We start from the raw sequence: 24,261 nt of genomic DNA, 5'->3' as shown, positions 1-24,261 counted from the left end.
GGGACACACATGGAGACAAACCAACACCTATGTGTCCAATTTACCTACCTCGTACTAAACAACTGTGTGGCCTCTTTTTGCATCTTGCATCTGGCAAAAAAAAAATCCATATTACGAAAAACTAAACAAAAAAATAAGCATTTGCAAAAAATACAAACCAGCAAACCCACTCGAAAAACTAATTAAAACTAACTAATTTCAAAAACCACAAAGTCAAACCCATTATAACCTTGGCTTGTGCCTGTATAAACAGACTGTGTGTGACAAGCACGCTCTTTAATCTGCATGAATTCACTCAAGTACCCCTGCACTGCACCCAAAACATGTCCCCCCCCCTCTCTCTCTCTTATGTTTATTCATCCTTTTTAATCTTTAATTTCACTCTGATTCTTCATTATTACAATAACATAGCAGATAAAACATAACATGATTTTTAAAGTCAAATTAAAGGTGCAGATGTTTGGGAGGTGCTGTTCTCTGTCATATATGGATGGATCCACGTTCTTCTGCTTCAGCAGCCTTCCAGAAAATCCCCCCCCCCCCTTACACAGTGCGCATGCGCGGCTATAGCGCACCACGGCAGACAGGGGGCGTCATGATGGCGCTGTGCGCTCGACGACTGACCGCACTGACTGCAACCTGCCAGAGAGAGAGAGAGAGAGAGAGGGAGGCAGCTCAGTCAGACCTCCATCCTTTTTCCACCCTTATGAATCCATACGTTTTCCGGAGGATAGGATGGTGATATAAGCGGATTTTTTTTTGTGTGTGCAAAAATACTAAACTATTTCCCTGTTTTTCTTGTTGTTTCCCACCCTCCCACCCTGCGCACATCGATGGTATTTGTGCGGCAGCTTGCAGAGCAGGTGTGAGAGACAGCGGCGGCCGCTCCTCTCCTCCCTTTTTCTGAGGGGAAATGTCGAGCGAGAAGCCGGCGGCTTCAGCACCACCGGGCTCTGCTTCTTTGCTCACGGACACGGAGCCGCATCTTCCGCCGGGCTCCTCCTCCTCCTCCGCCGCCGCCGCTCAGGAGCAGCAGCAGCAGCAGCTGCAGGTCACCGCAGGATCCAGCTCCGGCGCCGCCGCCGCCACCACCACCGGGGAAAGGATGGTGTCTGCAGCCGGCTCTATGGTCCTCCCGGCCGGGGTGATCAACCCCGCCGTCCCGATCAGGAATATCCAGATGAAATTCGCCGTGCTGGTGGGCCTGATCCAGGTCGGCGAGGTTAGCAACCGGGACATCGTGGAGACCGTGCTGAACCTGGTGAGTGGGGAGCAGGGAGCAGGTTCCACGCAGAGGTTAGAAAACACAGAAAAGGCAGAATCACTGCGCCCTCAGCCGCCGCGCTATGTTTTATTTACGAGGCTTCTTCTTCTTCTTCTTCTTCTACGTCTTCACTCTCCTGGCTTTTTCAGAGGATGATGTCATGTGTTTGTTCACGGCGGAGATCCATGTTTTCTTTCCCCTTTTATTAAAATTCCCTGTGTTTTACTGGAGGATGAGATAAAGCAGTGATGTTGGAGCATGTGACCCCACCAAGGCACGCAGGGTTAGACCATAATCACCGGCCATTGTTGACTAAATGACTCCGCTTGCGGTGCAACAACAAGGGAGAGAGAGAGAGGGGGGAGAAATAAACACGCATTTACATGGAAGCAGCAGTGAATAATCAGAGGAAAGTGTTTGACCTCGTTCCGTTATCACTGTGATGATGATGGTGATGTTGTTTCTGGAACACGGAGCGGTCACAATGTTGCGCACAACACGCGACATCCACGCGAAACGTTTGTTGTCCTCTCGCGTTGTGTCACACATCAGTCAGGACAAAGGCCGACGAGCTTTACGCGGAATCAGTCGACATATTATTACATGTGTATGAGAATTACGCACGGGCCTATTGTTGAGGGCAGGCCGCTGCAGCCCGTGCGCAGAGGTGGAGATGCTTGTAGGGCTATAGATATTTATTTATATACACTTATACATATATAAATGCATGTGTATGTGTAAGATGTGTAGCTGTGGAACGGTCAGTGCTTTGTAGCAGGGCTGCTTTTATCTATGGATCATATACATGCGCTGCATCTTTACGCGTCTGCATCAGAGGTTGTGTCGGTGATGTTGGGCCTAGGATTTAATCCTAAAGCCGGGGGATTTTTGTGTGTTTTTGTGTGTGAGAGTGTGTTTTTGACGTGACTTGTGTTTCCCGTTACGAAACAGATGAACATAATTTACAGCACAGACACAGGTCTGGAGAGCCTTATAGGAGGATATGATGATGATGATGTGTGTGTGTGGATGCTGCCCCCCTTCCCTTCCCTTCCCGCCCCCCATGCATCAGGCGATGGCGTTTACTGCATGATATTAAATACCTGCCACACAGAAAAGGATGGAGGGAGGGAGGGTTGATGTTCCTGATGATTATTAATTTTCTTTAAGGTAGAGGATGATAATTCATTCCCAGCTGCAGTGCTTGCATGTTGGCCTATTTTACTCACTGGACAGTCTCAACCATTTCCCCCTCAGTCAGACTGATGTGCTCTCCGGATTCGGGTCGCCCCTCATCCCCCTTTATCGATTATTGGTACTACACAGAGGAGCAGGGGGTCTCTGCCGCCGCACACCGACCTTGTCTACCTGCCTTTTATACGCCATCATCATCGCCTCCTCCTCCTCCTCCTCCTCCTCGCCATGGCTTCACAGGAAGTGTGATAACTATCCATCCTCTGGAGAAGGAGGCCGCCGAGCAGGGCAGCGCCATGCATTTAAAAGCAGGTGGAAAAGAGGAGGAGGAGGAGGAGAAGGGGTTGTGAGGGAAGGTGGGGGAGGAGAAGAGAGAGTGGAGGAGGATGAGGTGGTAGGATGCTGCAGTGGCTATGTGCTCAGAAATCACCAGCTGATGCAGCGGAAGAGGTAAAGGACTTGGGGAACGGTGTAAACGTCACTTCAGAGCCTGAAATGTTCTCTCTCTCTTACTTATTTAAGAGCATTTATTTTTAAATAACCCCCGGAATTAAAGCACTATGTGTTTTTCTTTGCGTTCACCTCTTGCACCAAACCAAATTGAACAATCACTGCTCGTCAATAAGCTAAGTCTGCTGGGGGAATTGGGCCTCCTTTAATTAAAAGAGTTGAAACAAAGAGGTGTGGAGGCAGGGAAACCTCAGTGGTCATGCTGCCGCTGTACAATGAGTCCACCGTGACCCAGAAGCTGATCTATTATTCCAGTCGATGTGGGAAGAGACCACAGCGGCCACATTCTCCGTCCAACGCTGGCCGGTATTGATCCGATTCCCCGCTGTGGCTTTGGAAGAAACAGATGGTTTGTTGGCTGGATCAGATCTGCTCCCTGGACTATAAGGCATGATCCTGGCCGTTGGCAAGTGATGAACCATAGTGTGTGTGTGTGTGTGTGTGTGTGTGTGTGTGTGCATGAAGGACAATGGAAATAAGCTTGGGCCAGAACTGGTGGCTGCACTGATGCTGATACTGTGGCAAACTGAGGTTAATAATAGTAATGTTTAAATAAACATGAAGCAGGAGATAAACGTGTACATTTTGTCATCTGTGTGTGTGTGTGTGTGTGTGTTGGGGGTTGCTGGTGGTGATGTGCTAAGCTATTAACATCAACAAGGCATCACAGTTGTCAAGGCAACACTGCTCTTTGACTGCCTGCCTCCAGACTCTCCACCACCTGCTGTTGCTGCTCTTCACTTCCGGGCTTCTGTTACTGTACTCTCTCTGTGCCACAGCGCTTATCTCTCACTCTCTATCGCCGTGCCTTTGTTTGTCCTATTCCGTGTTTCCTACTTTTTTTTACTCTTTTTTTTTTCTAATGTTTGAGGAAGTCACAGAGGAACTGAACACCAGTAGCTAGATTTTAGTGGGATCACCAGTGGGAACAGACCATTTATTTACACAATATTTTCTCATTTAGTCTTTGAAGACCACTCAAAAATGTCTAATTTGTCCGTATATTTTTTTGATTAGTTGATAACACCCCAAGATGGGTTAGTAACCCTAACCCTAACCCTTGTATTTATTGACCGAATACTGCTTCACGGTGTCTTTCTCAGCCTCTTCCCACACGTGGAGCAATGTTAGGTTTTAAAAAAGAAAAAATCACTTTAACACCAGAGATAAATACCAATCATCGTATAAATGGAGGCCAAACAAACTTTCAAACATCCAAACTTTCGTGATTATAGTTCAGGTTTGGGACGATGCTTTTGCGGCACATAGTACATTCTGATTTGATTGATTGATCCTTTATTTAGCCGTAGGAATGTCCCATTGAGATACAAGAGCTCTTCTTCCAGGAAGTCCTGGTCAAGGTAGCAGCACAGATATTAAAACGAGTCAATTTCAGATATAAAACGTTAAAAGGAGGTTATTAAAAGAGCATAAAAAAGAAAGAAAGAAAGAGTGATATAATAAAGTAAAAGTGCAGAAGTGTAGAGGCCCTACAAAGAAGAGCCTTTAATCTGAACCCCTCAAAAAGGTGATGGAAAACAACAACAGGTTTCTTTTTAATGACGGTAACATAAAATAATCCCCAATTCTGTTAAAGTTAATAGTGAAATCACTTCTACACAAAGGCTGTGGTTTGTTGTGGTGATGAACATGTGTGTGATCGTCTCTCTGAACTGTATCGTCCCGTCCTCTTAGAATTGAGAGTTCTATTTCAAATGCACTGTACAGTGCAGTGCTGTCAGTCCGTCTGGCTGAGCACCATCACCAGCTGTGCTTATTTACACACAGCTTTATGTCGTTGCTTTTTTCCCCTTTATTTTTGGGGGATCAGAACTGTTTATCTGGCAGCGAGGTCTGGTCTGATCTGGTACAGTCTGTCGTTTCCCCCTCTGAAAAACCCTTTTAGAGGTCCCACTGAGTCTTTGTTGGCCAAACGTCTCGTTATCCTCGTCCACGCGTTTCACAATCGCCAAGGTCATGTCACGTCCCAAATATAGACACGTGCTATCCATTGTTTTTATTTTAATATGATGTATTTAACACTTTAAAAGGAATAGCCCCCTCCCCTCTCTCCCTCCTCTTCCTCATTTCAACACACATTGTGTAACTATTTGTTATTCTGCCCTGAGGTGAGTTTAAATGTCAGTGCAACGCTGTTTAATTCCACTGTTAAACCAGCGCTATGGCGACGGCAAAGCAGGAGGATTCACGCTCAAACTGCGTTATCTGCACTTGGAACACAACGCACTGCACAATTCTGTTGTTTTACCTTTCGTTTGTGTTGTTTTCGTGAGCTTATTAAGACGAAACTATGAATCAATTCATTGTTTCACACTCTAAAGATGTTCTAATCTAGTATTTAATGACATTTTTTTTTCGACTTGTCAATTAACCTAGGGAAAATAAAGAGGAGAATAATCAATAATGAAAATATTTGTTGTTCCTGGTACTGGTGTGTACATATAAGTCTCATTATAGAGTATACTCTCTGCACAGATATTACATGAAACCTTAACTTATTATGTCAATTTATATCCAATTTCTCCTCCAGTGTGCAGTAAAATAGTATTTGAGTCTTAGTTTTATAATTTTTTTAGCCCTAAATATGATTTTAGCTGTATTATAACTATATATTCTGTGTTATTCTGTGGGGAGGAGAAGGGTGGAAACATTAGCCTGAGGCCAACACACTGAGGGCAACATTGTTTTGGTGACGCCGTGAAATTTCCAGACAACCCGTCTCAGACAGACGATGCACACTTCACTGAGCGATCGGGCTCCACTCTGTGAAATCATGTCGGGGAGGAGATTATCTGTGGTGAGGCTGCAGAGGAGCTGCTACTGACCCGTGGAATAAATAATAAATAAATAAATAAGTGGCATTCTGGAGGACAGAGGGTGTGGTTTCCTTCAGCAAGGTCACCCATGACTTTGCGATCTATCACGCAGCTGGGCTGTCTTCACCTCTGCATGAGCCTGAGGGAGAGAGGGGGACAGGGATTGTTGGAAAAGGATGATGAAGCGTCCAGAAAGTCTCTGATTGTCATTCAGGTGCTGTTGTCCTTCTCTACGGCGTCACAGGTCCAGCTGTATGGTGTTCTGTGGGGGTTTGATGAGCTCCCAGCTTCCTGTGGAGCGTCATCCTGCTCTCGGTGTCACTGTTATCCTCCCATCTGCTGCCAGGCAGAGTCCTGTAGGTGCACCATACAGTAGGACGTGTGTTTGGTTAGGAATTGCTTTTTTTAATTGTCAAAATGACCACAAAAACTGAGTTTTGATGATAAGAGACTGTTGTGGTATGATAACCTTCAAAAAAATATCAGGTTCAATCAGTATTTTGATTACAGCTCTAAAATATGAATTCCTTTGGTCATTAAAAATCCCACCTGCCCGGAGGGGGAGGAACTCATGTTACTAGGCATGCACGATGTTGGACTTTTTGTCGCTATATCAGGAATTATTGGGCCGATAATCGACATATATACATCTTCCTTTTGCCCAAATGCAGAGCTCATTTAGTCTCTTCTGTAGTCAAATTAACATATTTTGCACATGTGGATATAAAACATCTTTATTGTGCAAAATAAACATGTTTAACTGTATTTATATTAGTTTATGATGCACTTTTTCAATTGCACATAATTACTAAGTAAGTAAGTAAGTAAGTAAATTATATAATAGTTCTGTGCATTGCATATCATATAGAACATATTAAATATATAATATCTTGACTAGTAAACTGTTATAAATAACATGGGTGATTATAATAATGTGAATTTATGTTTTTTTTAACCCCCTCTTTTGTGTTTTTGGTTCCTTCCTGCCTGTGTTGTCATGGTGGGACAGATTTCGCTGACGGAGTGAACCACCTATTTCACCTTTTTCAGCCTACTATTTTAGTCATTAGTCAGATTGGCGGCTCTCAGCATCTTTTCAGATAGCCGATAATTCACGCTAAAGCCAATATCTGCTGATACCGATATTGTGCATCCCTACATGTTACTCGATTCCTGCCGTTTTGTTATGGGTTGACAGAGAATAACCACTGCTGTGCAACCACGAGACTTGATTGGAACTTATTTGTGGGTTAAAAGCTGTGTTGTGCTTACTGACGCAGCTTCCTGTTACTTAGCCCTCAGTCGGAATGCGAGCCAATGTCGGGGTTCACCATTCCAAATTGTACCGTCACGAGCCGAGCTGAACTGCACTGTAAGGCTCGGTGAAAACCTCAGTGTAGTGGGAAAGAGTGATATTTTGAGGTTTAATGGGTCATTTTTCTTCATCAGTCCCTTGTGTCACTCTGGGATTAGCTTCTGCAGGCTCTCACTAGTACATGGTAAATGTTCCGTGTGGTTTTCGTGTTCTGAGGCACGCTGGACAATTCGTCCCTTAGTATGAGAAATATGTGTTTTCGTCCTCGAATTCTCGTGAAAACCTTTAACCCTTTGACAACTCAGCCTCAAATTGTCCGTCTGGACTTTTTTTTGCTTAATTTAACCATAAAAGGGTCAGAAAATGTCCCTTTCGCCAATTCCAGAATAACTTTCAATATCTGTCAGTTATTTACAATTTAATACTGTTTTAACAATTCAAACACCAGATTTTGCGTGTTGAGTTTTTGTCTCAATGTCCAAAAACTTATGTACAGGTGTTTTTCCAACTCTCTCCTCTCTTGTAACAAAGTCTCTGATTCGCCGGCTTCCTGCAACAGCGCGAGTGAAAATACCGTAATAACCACATGTTGGTTTGGACGTGCAACTTCTCAGCTTTCAGAAACCCTTGGAGTTTTTCCAATCGCACAAACCGGCGCGTAATTACGATAATGCAAATTGCGGCTTGCATTGAGGAGTTTTGGGCTTAAATTAGAAAGTAACTTGTCTGAACTGTGTGTGTGTGTGACTTGTAAAGCATCTTGGGTAATTTGTTCACATCTCTGCATCTCCGAGAGAGAGAGAGAGAGAGAGAGAGCCTCAACTCTGCTCCACTTCTCTAAATTCCTCCTCATCCATCGTCAGCTGCTATTTCCAGGTGCTGGGATTTCTCAGAGGGATGAGTTGTGTCAGGTTTCAGGTGAGGGCACCTTCTGGGAATGGGAGAAAACAGAAGAAGAAGAAGGAGAAGAAATGGTTCTGTTCTTGCTTGACACATTTTTTCTTCTTCTCCATCACCTCCTCCTCCTCCCTCTCCCTCGTCTTTATCTTTGTCGAGCAACATCCATCTCTTTAACCTCTCGGTGTAATCCCAGTCCTCCCTGGTTGGGATGAAAAGATGATCCCTGTTGTAAGGAGGTAATGGAGCCGTCTGTTGTTCCCTTTATCCTCCTTTCTCACTGTAACCCTCCACTCAACTCCATATTTTTACCTGAATCAGTGACTCTTTTCTGTAGTTCTATATATTAATACGTATGGACATCGCATCACAGCGATGAACCTGTGTGTGAATGAATTGTGGAGAGTGGAGTAAGACGACACCTGCGGGGGCTTTTCTCTGCCCTACATTCTCATATGAAAATGTTTTTGACCTGAAATGAAATATTATATCGGCCATTTTCTTCATCTTGCTTTAAGAAATCTGTTTGCGTTCATGCAGAAATGATATATATGTAAATGTAGGTTATGTTAAACCATTATTCCTGCCCATATACTGACATTATAATTATGCTAATTGATTTTCAGAATCTATGTTTAAATAAGGCCTTTTTGTAATATTTAATCAAGTTTTTTTAGTAAAAAAAATTACCCTCAAATCTCTCAATAATTGTTGCTAAAAACTAAACAAAGCAGTGGAATTAAGCACTTGACAAGAGTATTTAAACTGCATTCTGCTGATCATTGTTGGATTTTTTACTCAATAAATGAACTATTACATTACTTTCCTATTATTCTACTAGGTTTTGGTATAGGTATAGGAGTCCAGTGTTGATAATTCTTCTCTTATTCTTATTTTCTCCATCTGTGCTCCTGTGTGTCTGCTGGGGCAGGCTATTGTGGTCTGGAGTGATTTATTTTTAATCGTTCAAGTGTGAAAGGATGGATCGATTGGTCATATCTGCAGAATCTTCAATCTTGGTTTATCACATTTGGATTAAAAACACAGCTCTGGTAGGCATTTTGTGAGGACATTTTTGACCTTGTGAGGACATTATTTGGCCTTTTAGACAACTTTAACTGGCTTTTTCTTAGGATTAAGGTTGGTTTTAGGGAGTGTATTATGTCTGAGAGTCCACACACAGACTGTAAAACCAGCATGTGTGTGAGTGAGAGTCTAGCACCCATGCAAAGCACCGATCTCCAACCTGTTACAAGCTGCTTTGTTTAAATTAGCTGCAGTTTGTGTCCCGGTGAGCGTCGACACGCCCGTGAGCTGATAAACGACTGTTCCTGCAAAAACCTTTTTCTTCAGTCTCCTACATCTTCATCTGCACATTCGTTTTCTCCAGAAACATCTCACACACACACACACACAGTGCTCCCTTCCTTCTTGTAGCCCACATTATTGCCTGGCAGGCGTGATTTTATATTCATGCTGGCCTACTTCGCCTCTGTCCCTTGGCTCCTCACACACACACACACATCTGCTTCACTGTGAAGTATAGCTAACTGTGTAGCTATTCATCATGCTGTACTGCAGTGGCTGAAGGTTGTGTTGTGTTTTATGTGTGTGTGTAACGTCAGTCTTTGTGTTATTTTAGACATCTTGCAGCTTGCATCTCAGCATTGTTAATACGCTGTTTTTTAACATGCAGTAAACTGTAAATTACTGCCAGATATTTAAAGTTATTCTGGAAAAATTTATAATTTTATGGTTTAACTTAGTCCAGACCGTGGACATTTTGAGGCTTAGGTGTGAAACGGTGAACACTACATTAAAGTGGTTTGTGGATCCACGCTGAGCGAACATTGTGTCAGGACTGCATGTTCTCTCCATCCGCCAAACAAGCCTTAACTGTGGAATAGCAGATGAGAGTTATGATCCCTCTCAAGGATTTGGTCTCATAAATCCACTTCAGTCTGTGTCAGGCGGCTGCAAGACCGACCGCAGAGTTAAACAAGGATGTTTGGACTTCCTGGCTGGGCTTTTTCAAAAGATGACACGGACTGATCGGAGAAGGGAACGGGCCTTGGTTACTGCTCTGTGTGTGTGTTGTTCTCCGAAGACAAGTCGTTAAACAGAGCAGACAGTGACACAGTCGGCTCCTTCACTGTGCTCCTTCGCTTTTTACTTGGACGTGGTCATGTCTCATCTATCTCTGCAGCAGCATTGGACCTAGCCAGTCTTCTTAAAGCACCTTAAAGGGGGATATTTGAGTAAAAGTTAGGGATGGCACGATACTGATATCAAACACTTGAGTATCTACCGATATTATGATGATTTCCAGTCAGTTTAGACCATTTCTGAATGTTTGTGCTGAGTCATAATTCTCCAGCTGTGTCACAAATATACACAAACATGACTCAGCTAAAATGGTTTTGCTGGATTTTTCGATTGTATTGGAAAGTATGTGACCAGAAAAAGACTTTTTATAATATTACTTCAGTAAAAGTACAGTATAATGTGCAAGTATAAGTATTAAAGTGAGGAGTTACCTTCAACTGGAAGGTTGTGGGTTCAATTCCTGGCTCTGTTGATCTACACGAGTCCTTGAGCAAAGACACTTAACCCTCATGTTTAAGCGTGTAAATGGGTGCAAACTCTATATAAATACAGACCATAATACCAGATTTTATCTGGTAGTAACAAAGATTTAACTCCATAATAACGTTCTGTACGAGTGCTGGCTGTCGTTTAGTCGTGTCAGCATATTTAACTACAGTACCTCCATGTTAAAAAAGTGACTGCTGACTGTTTACCGTTGTACGAACAGAGCCAGAGGCAGGAAGAATAAAAAAAAAAACACCTTGATTTTATCCTGGCAGGATGTTCTGGGAAAATGTCAGAGATGCAATAAAAGTGAGCGTGACAGTTTTCAGAGCAGTGTTTGTGTCGAGGTGTTCATCAATCAAAAAAAAGAGAGGTCGCATTGTCAAAATATCAACAGCAGCTTTTCAAAAACGCAGCTCGGTTTGTGGGTTTTACCGAAGACGAGGTCAAATGAGTTTGGAGGTCTTAAAAAAGACGGAATATAAAAGGGGAATTTAAGTGATAAGTGAGAAAAATGTGCTGGTCATATACGGGCTTGGACAGAAATCAGGTTTTTAGAGCGATGATGAATAATAATGTTTATTTTTAATATTGATTATGTGTCACTGGTTAGAAATAAACATTTTCTTACACTGAAGAATCTTAAATGGCGATTAATTTAGTCGTTGATTAGAAATCCATCACTGTTGCAAATACACAACCAAAAGGTTAAAAATATTGTTTTTTTGCCCCTTGAAAATCACAAATTTCTGCCTTTTAATCATGAATCTCACCTTTTCCTGATTTCATCTTTATAATAAAAGTAATAATAATAATTGAAAATTATCACAATAAAGCTCTAGGACAAGTTTGTTCAAATACCATTGGTGCAAAATCACCAAAAATCGTTGTTCAATCCAAGATGGCGGCCTTCCTGTTGGGTTTAGAGCATATGTCATCATCGACTTTTTTGACCGCCGCAACCTAATAAACATGCATGCCAAGTTTCGTTCACGTACGTTAAACTTGTCACCAGATGACCTGACGGAAGGTCAGTTTTTAGCCCCTCCCACTTCCGATTTCGAGTTTAAAGGCATGGGAAAGCCCTCAAAAACACGATTCATTCATAATAATAACTTTATTCATGTAGAACCTTTTTAAAAACAGAGTTTACAGTGTGATTTCAAACAAAAGGAATAAAAAGTACAAAACAAATAATGTAATAAAAGAAAATATATAAAAATACTGTAAAATGGGTGACTCAGCGAGCCTTATCTCTTCAGACAGGTCGCTCCAAAGTCGACTGGCCCTGATGGCAAAGGTCAAATCTTATCAAATCTAAAATGAACAGGGACCCAGTGAAAGTCGTTATGGAGCGGGCTGATGTGACGGTGTCTTTGGCACCGTGTCACCACACCTGAGGAGAGGTTTTCTCACAGTTGTGCAGCCAGTACCTGTCAGCAGCAGCAGCAGCAGCAGCAGCAGCAGCAGCAGCAGCAGCAGCAGCAGCAGCAGCAGCAGCAGCAGCAGCAGCAGCAGCAGCAGCAGCAGCAGCAGCAGCAGCAGCAGCAGTGACTCACTGTGCAGAACCACCTGACATCACACTGCTCTCCTTCACGTCCCCCCTGCTGTGCTCAGGCTCAGTTTCCTGAAAAAAAAATGGGTTGAAATCCAGATTATGGCCTGTAATCAGGCCAATGTATGGAGGTAAAAGTGTCTCCTCCTCACCTGATCAGGTTAACACAGAGTCAGTCATGCAAGGAGATGAAAGAATGAGTCACTGCTGTTTTAAAACATTATGAAACTGATGATGGTCTATATTTAAATTCAGAATATACTCGTTAACCTTCCTCCTCCATCATCTGATGTGGCAAAAGCTCTTTCTTTTTAAATTAGAATCTTGTAATCCTTTGTGAAATCAAAGTTGGTTTTGTTTTCCAAGGTCACACACGAGCTGCAACACTTATTACAAGTGTTGATGTGAGCATTTGATAGGAAGCAGTCGTTTGAGAAGCCTTTATTTTTCAGTATATATCTTGATAAATGTCTACATTTACAGGAAGGCTTGGGTGGTGTTGTTTATTGCGTCAGTTGAAATGCAGCCTGCTGTTGCACACTTTTTTAGAGTCTGACAACTCTTTATCATCAGATAAAACTTTATTTTGATTTTAACCCTTAGAACACAGAGCATTTCAGCTGCTTTCCCCCCCATTACTAATGTTAACGTTAAAAATTAACAACTAAGAAAGTAGGCTGAAGTGTTGTTCGTTGTTTCGTTACCTTTTGTTAACTCTAATGACTTTGGTGTGGAGGATTTCGTGATGAATAATACATATTTGTTGCATTTTGATCATGAACTTGTTCACCAGTAACCAATTTAAAGTCACACTCTGCGACTTCAGACCCATTTGTTATCCATTAGCATCCGTGAAACCGTCTTCCAGGACAACGACGCTGCCGTTTGTGAATTATACCAATTAAATAGAAGCTGCATGATAAATAATTAATGTATTATATATTATTCGCCCCCTCAGGGTTTTACAAATAAGGCAAACTTCAGTGGAAACGGTATCAGAATGAACTGGGGGAGTGCAAACTTCAAATGACTCCTTCAAGGTGCAGCTTCCAAAGCTTTTGAAGACTACTTCATGTCCACTGCTGTGTCTTCTGTACTTCAAACGAGTGCGTCCTCTGAACTGTCCCCGCGTGGACAACGCAGTCTGCAGAAGAAACAGAATCATGTTTTAAATACGATTGAAAGGATAATAACACAGAGAGCCAAGTTTGTCTGACTTTACTGGACTGTGTTGTCCAATATGTGGTCTTTTTTTTGGACAATAACATGCTCCACTAACGTTTTCAACCCTGCATACTGTGTGTGTGTGTGTGTGTGTGCGCGCGCGCACGCGTGTGTGATTTGTGATCCTGTCTCATGATGATGGATTACTGCGTCTCATTGGTGCTGCACGCTGCCCCTTTATCCTGCATCAGTTGTGACTCAAAGCAACAGAGCTCGCCATTGTGCGACTGGTGAACACACACACACACACACACACACAAGTGTGTTTATCTATTGCAGAATATATAATCAACCGGACAGAACAAACAGATTAGTGATACTGAATTGGACTGAGCAGCAAAGGCTCTACTCATTTATGATGTACTGTATATATGTAGATACACAGTTGGAATAATGAAGGGTTTGATTTAGTTTTAGTTCTAGGCTTAGGACAAAAACACATTTTAGTTTTAGTTATGTTATTTAGTAATCTGAGATGCAGCTCCCATGCTGCTTCAGGTTTGTTATTCTTTTTCATTTTTAATGTTTGTCTCCACGTTGTTTACAAAGAGTTTTGTCTTCTGAAAACATCGTACATGAAATTTATCACTCTTTCTAAAAAAAAAATACCATCATTTCTGCCGTTTTCCTCACGTATCCTCCTCTACCATCCATCCGGGTAGATTAACCTGATCTCTGTACCTCGCAAAGACTAGATTAGTCTCATTGGATCATCTCTCTTCTGATTCAGTTTCACTAGTTTTTGTCACATCAACTTTATTTTTATTTACTTAACGTCTCATTTTTAAATCAGGGAAAAAGGGTCATAATCAAACCTTTTTTCATCATAGTTTTCATTAAAGAAATTGACGCCGTACAGTTAAATACGCCTCTATTCTCTACTGAATGCCAGGAATAATCCGTATGGAGTCGCACGTTCCTCCAATCAACATGAAGCCCAGCATCGACTCTGAGAGAAGCTGAGCTTCCCTGGAAGTGAAATTTTTGAGTCTCACCTATTCTGTGTCGTCGCCCTACAGTTTTGTTGATCCATGTGACCTCGAAATGACAATAAAGACGCTTACCTTCCTTCCTTCAAGTGGTTTTAACACGTAGGCTGCTCCGGGAATATTAAAATCACGTAAGATGGTCCGTCATCCGTGATAAACCGCAGATTCTGAACAAACTATCACGTTTTACTGCACATTTAGTCCTGAAATGTAAATACAACACATTTTACGTTGAAATCCTCGAGATCTGTGTCTCTCTGCTGCCCTACTTTCATTCCTGATACGCCCACTCATGTTTGGAGGCCCTGCAGGAGTTCACTTCCTGTCAGCTTCTTTTGAAACGAGCGTGTTTGAGCGGAGACAGGAGAGCGGAGACCAGGAGGTTGTTAAAAGCACCTTATCTCAGCCTCCGAGTCCTTCCTTCCAAGGGTCCCCGTGACATAACACACAAGGACGCCCTCGTTCCTGCTCATCTTGAGGAAAGAAAGATGGAAAAACATATGAAGAGAGAGCAAAAATTGAGCTGCCTCTTGTCCTCAATAACACCTTGACACCTCACTCCTACACTTCACCATTCAACTTCTGCTTTCTCCCGCTGCCGTGGCTCTTAAAAATTCGGCACCACGTCTCATTTGTTTTGTGCCGTCCTGTGAACGATGGCCTCTCCGTCACCGCCTCTCACCGGTGTCGTTTTTCTTTTTTTGCCCCTTCAGTTCGTCTCATTCCCTCTGTGCGGTGACAATTTAGATGTTGTTGTTCTCTCACTCGGCTCCTCTGGACCTCTTTGTTCCCAGCTGACAGAAGTTGTTGCCTTTTTGGACTGTTTTCAATTTAAAAACAGAAATTGTGCGTTGGGGTTCCTACACAATAAGTCGTAACAGTTGCTGACCTGGTGAAGCGTAGACCTCTGCCTGATAAATGCGTAGCTGCTGTCGTCATCTCCTTGATTGATTAATGGCATAATATTGTTGAAATGGCACCTAATTCTATTTAATTAAATGTAAAACAAAGGGAAACATTTGGAGTTTATAGACTATTATGGCATTATTTCATTATTTCAGCCAACTTGAGATCAAATTGTGCCGTTTGTGGCCCCTGAACTAAGTGAGAAGAACATTTTTATGAATACAAAATTGTTATTTTTTACCATAAGAGTTAGGATTTTTTTCTGAAAATGTACTATTTTTGGAGGAAAAATTACAATATCTCATCATATTACATTGCCAGATTCTTGAATATAGAGCTCTAGTAGAGTACGTGCATGTGAATGACAATAAATGCAGCTTCCGCTGTATGACTGACATCCATGACAATCGCTGCTATTAATAGAACAGTCAACGTCAAAGCTCTACGTATATAATTAGCTCTTATTGTCGTCCTCTTCTGAAAAGAAAATCTTACGTGAGGCGACCGGTTGAACTAAATTTGAAAGGTCTGAGTCGGTGTCGTGTCACGTCGGGAAAGACGCAAATTTATTCATGGGGAATTTATTCAGTCGTTTGTTATGTTAGCTCGGAGGCATGATTCGTAGAAATCCGTTAATGCACTTTTACTACAATACTGTTTTTCCTGCAGTGGATACACACTTAACGACACACAATTAATAGAAATGGTAAAGATTACACTAGATGACCACCAGAGTCCAGTCAGTTTTGATTCTGCCTCTTTGTTTTCATATTTCAAACATAAAAAACTATTAGAATCATTGACCATATTAGTATTTTTTACTCAGTGTAAACCACTACAGCAACCGTGTGTGGCCCCCTGGTGGTCATAAGAGGGTTAAATGTCAATTTTTGGTGTTTGTGTGACAGGGGAAAAAAACAATTTTTTTTGTTTGTTGTCCAAAAGCATGTGACGAGGCTTAAGCGCTCGATCCGCCGCTAAGCCTCTTTGTCCAATCAGGTGGTGGACGTTTTTAAATGACTGTTTGGATGTGGTCAGAGTTGTGCTGATCACCTGCCTGCAATCCCACAATCCCTGCAGTGCAGTGCACATGCCAGTGTTTGTGTTTCGTCTGAACAATACGCTTCTGTTCTGCAGTGTCACCGTGGAGCTGCTCTCACAGTGTGCGACACTCACATTTTTTGCTGCCTCAGATATTGTTATTATTAATAGTGATGTTGTTTCAGTTGTAGTTTGGTTTGACGATTGCATTTTTGTCATTCTCCCGAAGCATACACACTGACGGTGACTCAGTTTGTGACCTCTGACTCTGACCTCACTCTCTCTGGTTATCTTTCTAATCCCGGAGGCTGCATCCTTGAAATATAACATTATTACATGACTGTGCATAGACCCTGTCCTTGACAGGATGCATCCCCTCTGAATCTTCTTCTTCTTCTTTCGCCTCCCACTCTCCCGTAAACAACCTTTTTTTTTTTTTTTAAATCCTCTCATATGCAAATGCAGTGCTGCCTCATTATTATGATTATTGGATTATTTTGGGACAGTTCACCGTCTTCTGTTCTCCTTTGTGTGCACTCGTTGTGTTATTAATGTAATTGCTGCTGCTGCTGTAAGCGTGCATGAGTGAGTTAGTGATGAACCGACACAAATGACTAAGAACTACGAGACCTTTTTTTTGCGATGAATTGGTAGAAAGCTTTTGCCATTTGGATGCTGAGTGTACGGGAGTGTGCGGTTTGTTTTAAGCTTGCACAGCACAGGACATGCTTTGAGTGAGATGACGGAGGCGTGGAAAAGGCACACTTTAATTGGTTTGTGATGAAGTGGAGAGAGAGACGGATCTCAGCAGGTGTTACTGACTTATCTCACCTTCACTCACTCCCCTTTAATCCAGCTCTCTCCACTCCTTTGGTTTATGGCAGTGGTTAAAAACCTGACAAGTCAATCCACTGGAACGCTCCTTTTTCTTTGATGTGTGCTGATGCTGATGTTCATGGTGCTTTCATACTTTTTTGGGGGGGGGGAAGAGAATGTGCCCAGGGTGCAGCCGAGAACACAAACGTCTGCTTCCAACTGAAGAGTTTTACACTTTCTTGCTAAATTGGTGCCAGTGGATGGCTGATTAATTGGAATTTTTCATCTTTCCCGACACGGCAGCATCGACAGGATCACTCAAGCTGATTGAAAGTGAAACCGTCTTTGCCCATAGGCCACACTTTTTATGCACACATTTTCATTTTGCCTTGAACAAATTCAGCCCCCCCCCCCACGTTGATGACTCACTCTTTAGTTCAATACGTTTGGCTGGTGCATTAAGATACTGTATATTCTTAGCGTTGACCTGATTTGCAAGAGGAAAACATTTACAAAGCCAACAAGGAGTCTGAATTCATTTTCTTTGCATTTATGCAAATCAGAATATGAAATAAATGACACTTGGGATGTTGGTGAGTACAAAAAAAAAAACTGTAGTCCAGCTTATTTTTCTCACGTTCTTTGAATGGGCTCCGTGTTTGTGTGTGTGAGTAATGAGAGCTGTCAGAGGGAAGTAAGTTTGCTGTGTGTGTGTGTGTGGAGCTGACAAATCAGCTCGTAATTAAGTGCCATCTGCACTCTTGTGATCCATATATTATGATAAGAATACGCCGCTTGTTCTTCTTGTTTTTCTTGTTTTTGTTGCCCTTTGGTGATTTTTAATCCTTTGATAGTTGTTGTTGTCGTCGTTGATGAAAATCTATGCAACACAACGTCTCCGTCTAATCACAGGAAGTGCTTGGATGTACAGTAAGATACATCGGTTTCCCGTAATGCATTAGATTGCTGTCATACATCCAGGTAGAGGGGTGTAATTATTGGAAAATTGTGTTTCAATTACAGTTTTGGCCCCAAACAAAATGATTATCGCTAAAGGGAGGCTTTTATTCTGAAAATAGCATTCAGTGGAATCCCTGTGAGCAAAGATATAAACAACATAATAATAAAAAACAATAATTTATACTTATTTTAAGGTAAATTCAAAAGGTTAATTCAAAATGTCATGTTTTTGTTACGTTCCATTTGCATTAACTTATGTTATTTTTAGCTGTATAATACTGTTTGACATGATTTGCATGTAGGTGATAATCAATTAATGTGTGTTTTTTAAATAATGAAAACGATAGTTTCTGATTTTTCAGATTTGTAAATGTGGAATATGTTCTGGTTCCTTTGCTCCGTACAACAAAGAAAAAGAGATAAAACTTAGCCTTGATAATAAAAATATCCTCCAAGTAAGTCATGATAAGATGAAGTCAGGATTATGAGATAAAAGGTCCAAATGATAATTTAATCGAGACAATAATCCACATGTTCATCGATTAAGGCTGCAACTAACAATTATTTTCATAGAGTGCAGCAAACTTTTTCTGCGTGTAACCAAAAATATCTCCCATTGTCAGAGTAAGTATTTCTTTTGTATTCTAACCTAATTATTCTGTGGTAGTTGTGATAATGACGTGCACTGAGGAGGCGGAGGCCCTTTCAACTGCTGGTTGCACTTAAGGCCGTGATTATAACCTAATTGATCTAATTGATTCGTCACCTTATCCATAATGAACGTAACGTCGCCTGCAGTATGGATCTGTAATGTGCTCTCTGTCTTACCGACTGCACGTTTTATGATGTGATGACTCATTTAGTTTGAGGATTACTCACAAATCTGAGCGGCCGTCAACATTTTGGCCTTGCATTGTTGGTGCATTAGTGTTATTATTATTATATTATATTATTATAGTTCATATTTCAAATTTAACACACAAAATCTGGTGTTTTTCTTCATTGTTAATTGTTAATATACTATTTTAACATGCAGTAACTGCCAGATATTGAAAGTTATTCTGGAAAAATAGGTTAAAATAATTTCAAAAATATATATATTTTGCCGCTTAAGTGATCAAGGGTTAAATTCGAGCCTATAGACGAGCACAAAAACCTGCTTCTGCTTACCTAAACAACCCTGAGCGTACAGTTTATTCCCTCGTGAGGTTTTATATAATCACTGCATTTTTGCAGTTGTCTAATGTGTGGGTGCACACGTGTTTGCAGTGCACCTCACTTCTCCTCCTCTAAAGTCTACACTTCACGCTGAACTCCATCCTCTTGCTTGTTTTACTCTCTCGTGGCTGATTGTGTTGGTTTTTGCTGACTCTCACTCGCTCACGTCTTTTGTTTGATTGTGACATTGGGGGGTTGTGTCTGCCATCTGTGCAGACACTGGTACAAAGGCCCATGGGAAATGCAGTCCCAGGGGCGCCGCCCCCCCCTTCCCTCTTCACCAGTGTGTCTGCAGGCTACAGTCACTCAACATGTCAGTTCAGATCACAGTCACAGAGCCAGAAATACAGACTCAGTCATACGCTGCAGCCTGTACACGAACCTAGATTCTACTCTTATTTCTTCAGCCAGTGATTATTCCACCGATTATTCAGGTTTAAAAAAATGTCAAAACATGTCAATTTTGTGGAAAAAGTCCACTTAATATGACAAAGACTGAATTAATGTTCAGCTTGCTTGTTGTCTCTGACCAGAATTTGACCAAATTCAGTAGAAAGTGATGTAAAATGTATTATAATAATTAACAATAATAATAATACAATTGTTTCAGTGCCTTAAATGAATAATCTTTGCTTTAAATACTTTCATCGCCCTTGTGATGTGAGGCCAGAGCTCACATCAATCCTCATCCTAAAGCCTTGAAATACACAGCGATTACAAGAATTTAACCCTGAGTCTGAATTAACTGAATTCTGTTTACCAAAAAATAAATAAAAATGAGGCCGTGCAGGAACGAGAATGTGGATTGTTGAGCATTTTGCGGCCCCCATATTTTATGAGATGACTTTGCGGCTCTGATAAGAAAAGTACATTAAAGGTACATTCAACCTCTTTCTCGCTCCATCTCTTACGCAAACACTTCCTAATCCCTGTTTTCTCTTCTGTTCGTCGTGCTTCCCTCCCGTCCCCCTTTTGCAGTTTACACCGTTCATTCTCTTTGTTTGTTTTTCGTCCTTTTCGTCTCTCTCCGGATCCCCCCTTTATTTCTCCCCTCTCTCTCTCTCTCTCTCTCGCTCAGCTTCAATTTTCGCTCTCCTGTGCTCGGCTGAGCCCTCTCGGCGAAGCGTTAAGTGTATAATCTGTGATCTCATGTCTAGATGGGCCTCTCGTCTCCTCTCTGGCTCGGCACACAAAGGGACTGAATAGCCACGACTCACTCAGGGGACACAAATGAGTAATGAGCCCACCCCAACCACACACACACACATGCTCGCACCTCTCCAGCAGCACACTCCCAGAGGCTTTGAAGTTGCATATTGATGACGCCGGCTCCAAAGGCTCGGTCTGAATGTGCAGAGGCAGAGAAGACGGCTATTGACCGTCCACTCGTCTCTCTCTGACCTGTCATCTCTGATGACTGTAACGTGCAACAGGTGCCTCTTTTGCCAGCTTTCAGGGCCTTGATAGTCATCCAATATTCAGCAGTCAGTCAGTCACAGCAATCAGCTGGCGTAATTGCTCGTTTGATGCAGCATCACAGCTTTACATAATGGGCTGCTGCGTCGGGTCTGCCACAGATCGATCGCTATTAAATAAGAATAATTAGAATAATCGCGCTAATAATTTGTAATTGATGCCGCACTTCTCACTAATTCAAAAACAAAAACAACATTCGCGTGGTTACAGTAAGGAGAAGGAGAACGCGAGTCACGATTTTCCGGCTTAAAGTTCAGATAATGATAAAGTTTAAACACAACTACATTACACGTTATATATTTCACCAATTACCAGGGATGTGCAATTTATTTCCTAACTGCTGACGGACGCTCGGTCAATCATTAATGACTGGATAACGAGATTCAGGTTAGAGTTATCGTGTGTAAAGAGCAGTATAACACAGTGAGGATGTTGTCATCCCTGAACCTTCTGTCTCTGTCTGTCACGGTTGACTATCACCTGACTTTCATGGCTCACTTATGGTTTCTCAAACTGTGGCACGTGTGCCGCAAGTGGTACGCAAGCTTCCTCCGGTGGTACTTGGAGGAAAAGCCAATTGTAGCTTGACTATGCCGTTTAATCGGCCTATAGTGTCCCAGTATACAAGAACTATTGGGGAATTGTCCACCTCTATGCCCTCTTTCAACTTGTTGTTATTATTCAGCCGTTTCTAGTTTAGATTGTGGCTTTACTGTTAGTATGTCGGGCACTGTTCGGAGTCTTCCATTCATGACATTTCTAAATGTTCAATTCCTGAAGCTGACAGAGCATCAGTCTGAGCTACAGTCCAGCAAATGTACTGCTCTGAAATTGGCCGTGTTATGGCCACATGTGCAGAGCAGAGAGCCCAGGAAAGGCTCTTTATTGCCATTATATATATATATATATATATGTATATATATATATATATATATGTGTGTGTGTATATATATATATATATATATATATATATATATGTATATGTAACTGAAATTGCACAACGATATTACAAGGTCAGACGGAGGAGGGGTTGAGCGACTGCTACAATGGAACAACCTGACTGACTGTGTCTCCCATTCATACCTGCTTCAATGTAGACTCCCTATTGCATTATTAAGGTGTGAGTCAGACTGTGAGAGATTCTATTTTAGCTGCACTGACTGTTAACATATTCTTTTAAAGTCTGGTTTTAGTTGGACAAAGACAGAAAACAGCAATAGTTATTTTTTCTCCGATCATAAAGTCATTTACAGGATGTTACAGGAGATGTCTGTATCTATCCTATCCAGCCTTATATCCATCTACACATATATACATATATACTCTTTGTATGTACTTTTGCATGGTTACGTTGTAATCGAAGAGTAAACTCATATTCCATGTCATAGTAAAAAAAATGTTCTGCTGCTGCTTCATTGACACATGATGGTGTAATGGGACGTTCAAGAAGCATGTTGTTATCTTTAGCAGCGCTTTTCACACTGGCCCCAACACCTGTAACATCTGTAAAAGTTGTGACATATCACCTGGTGAGAAAATAATACTAACTGTATTGCACGGTCAGATGTCTGCTCATCTCTGACCATCACTACTTACACTAACCAAACTGCACAGTGGGAAGAATTCATATTTTTCAATCATCAAATGATGATGTTAATAACTCCATTGATTAATAATTCAGCTCGATGAAGCTTTTAAAAAAAACAAAACAAAAAAAAACAATTTCATGCTTGTTACTTAGCAACCTGGCCCAAAACCTTTTTGCTGCAGCTGAGGTGGCGATTGTGAGCCGAGCTGCTCTCTGCACGTTTCTGTCAGCATCTGTAGATGTAGAGACTGATGTATTACACACCATCACCTCCATCGTGTCCTTGTCTTTGCAGGCGTCCTTCACTTGTCTTTGAACCTGCAGCTATTTAATGTATTAAAATGCAGAAAGCCGTTTGAAGGGGAAAGGCTTTAAAATCCAAAGTACATTACCTGCTTTAAATGACACGGGCGTGAAGTAGAAAAAGAGCTGTATTTGGTACCTTCAGCTAAGTGTCCTGAAATTCAACTTTTTTGAACGATTATGGCACGGTTCTGCTCGGCTCGACTCTACTCAGTTTATTATGCTTTTCCATCAGGGATAATATCTGGTAGCTTCTCCAAGCGAGCTGAGCCGACACTAAAATGTGACGTCACAACACTGATAGTGTCGTCAGTGGAAGAGTCATGAGTGCGACGTCCAACACAAGAACCAAACAGAACAATGCTGAACTGTACACTCTTAGAAATAAAAGAGTGTAAGTAGGACCATAGAAGGTTCTTCGGCTTGTCCTCATAGGAGAACCCTTTTGGAGCGTTCCACCAAGAACCCTTTTATAACCCTTTATTCAGGAAAGGGGTTTTAAAGGGTTCTCTGGATCAAAATAGTTCTTATTGGAACCATTAGTCGATTGTTTTCTCGAAAACGTTGCTCATTGTTTGTCAAACCAGGAAATTACGATGTTCTCAAATGTCCACAAACCAAAATGATTCAGTTTTAATGATTTCTTTGTTATATGGAGCAAAGAAATTGAGAAAATATTCACATTTAAGAAGCTAAAACAATCAGAAATCTTGATTTGTTTTAATCATGAAAAAAGCTTCAAACCGATTAAATAATAATCAAGTTATTGTTTCAACTCTTAACATAATGGTCTATTGCTCTATCATTCACACTTGGTTTGAAGGATCACTGTAATTTCCAACAAAACATTTGGTTTCTCATCTGAAGAACAAGCTTTTTGGGGTTATTCTGATGCTATTTTGTTACTTTTTTTTTTTTTTGAATCTTTGTCAAATAATTGTCTTGATTTCAGAAATTGTGATTTTTCATTATTTTGTGCCTCACTGAGCAGCCCTAGTATCTGTGATGTTGTCCCTGCTTCTCTTCTGTTGCTCAGGTGTGACAACTTCCTGGAGACGCCTCTGTTGACACGCTGCTGTGAAATGGTCTTTTGTCCTCCGAGTAACTCGAGGCTTTTTGTCCCGAGCAGTATGGCTGGTGAGAAAGGGTCAGCTGGACAGAGGAAGTGTTTGTTTTTTCAGCCTCTTATGTGAGCTGGTTTTGGCTGGATGAGGTGGCCCCGGTCAAATAAGCTCTTTTTTTGCGGTGTGAATACGGCTTTGGCACTGACCCCTGCGGCACCCTCCTTCCCTCTCACCCTCTCCAACACATCCAGAACGTTGCCAAGATGAACACCAGCTTCCTTCAGGGTGTGAATGAGCAGAAACACTGCAAAGCTGCTCAGGACAGAATTAGGAGCAGGAGAGGAGAGGCTGCACAGAAAGTCTGCGTCCACACAACAGATTGTTTTTGTGCGATACAAAGCCTGACGGACACATTTTTGCTCAAGCTGATAAATAATGCACAATATGAGGAGGCTTAGTCATCAGTGAGGAGTCCACTGAGATATTATAGGCTGTTACTCAAAGTAGAAACA

The 24,261-nt window shown here is 41.7% G+C and overlaps 1 protein-coding gene across 2 annotated transcripts in view; it reads left to right on the top strand.

Moving 5' to 3' along the window:
• Positions 1-913: 913 nt before the first annotated feature.
• nbeaa (neurobeachin a) overlaps positions 914-24,261 on the top strand; it is a gene marked incomplete at both ends in the record, with an annotated part of 84,142 nt that continues 60,794 nt past the window's right edge. For both annotated transcript variants that reach the window (XM_083910162.1, XM_083910161.1), the window contains one exon: positions 914-1,261. In XM_083910162.1, the coding sequence (XP_083766288.1) occupies positions 914-1,261 (348 nt within the window). The remainder of the gene's footprint in view (positions 1,262-24,261) is intronic.

The sequence above is a fragment of the Microchirus variegatus genome (genome assembly GCF_963457635.1).
Source record: "Microchirus variegatus genome assembly, chromosome: 2".
NCBI lineage: Eukaryota > Metazoa > Chordata > Actinopteri > Pleuronectiformes > Soleidae > Microchirus > Microchirus variegatus.
Note: the sequence above shows the minus strand (reverse complement) of the source record. Positions and strands in the feature narration are given on the sequence as shown.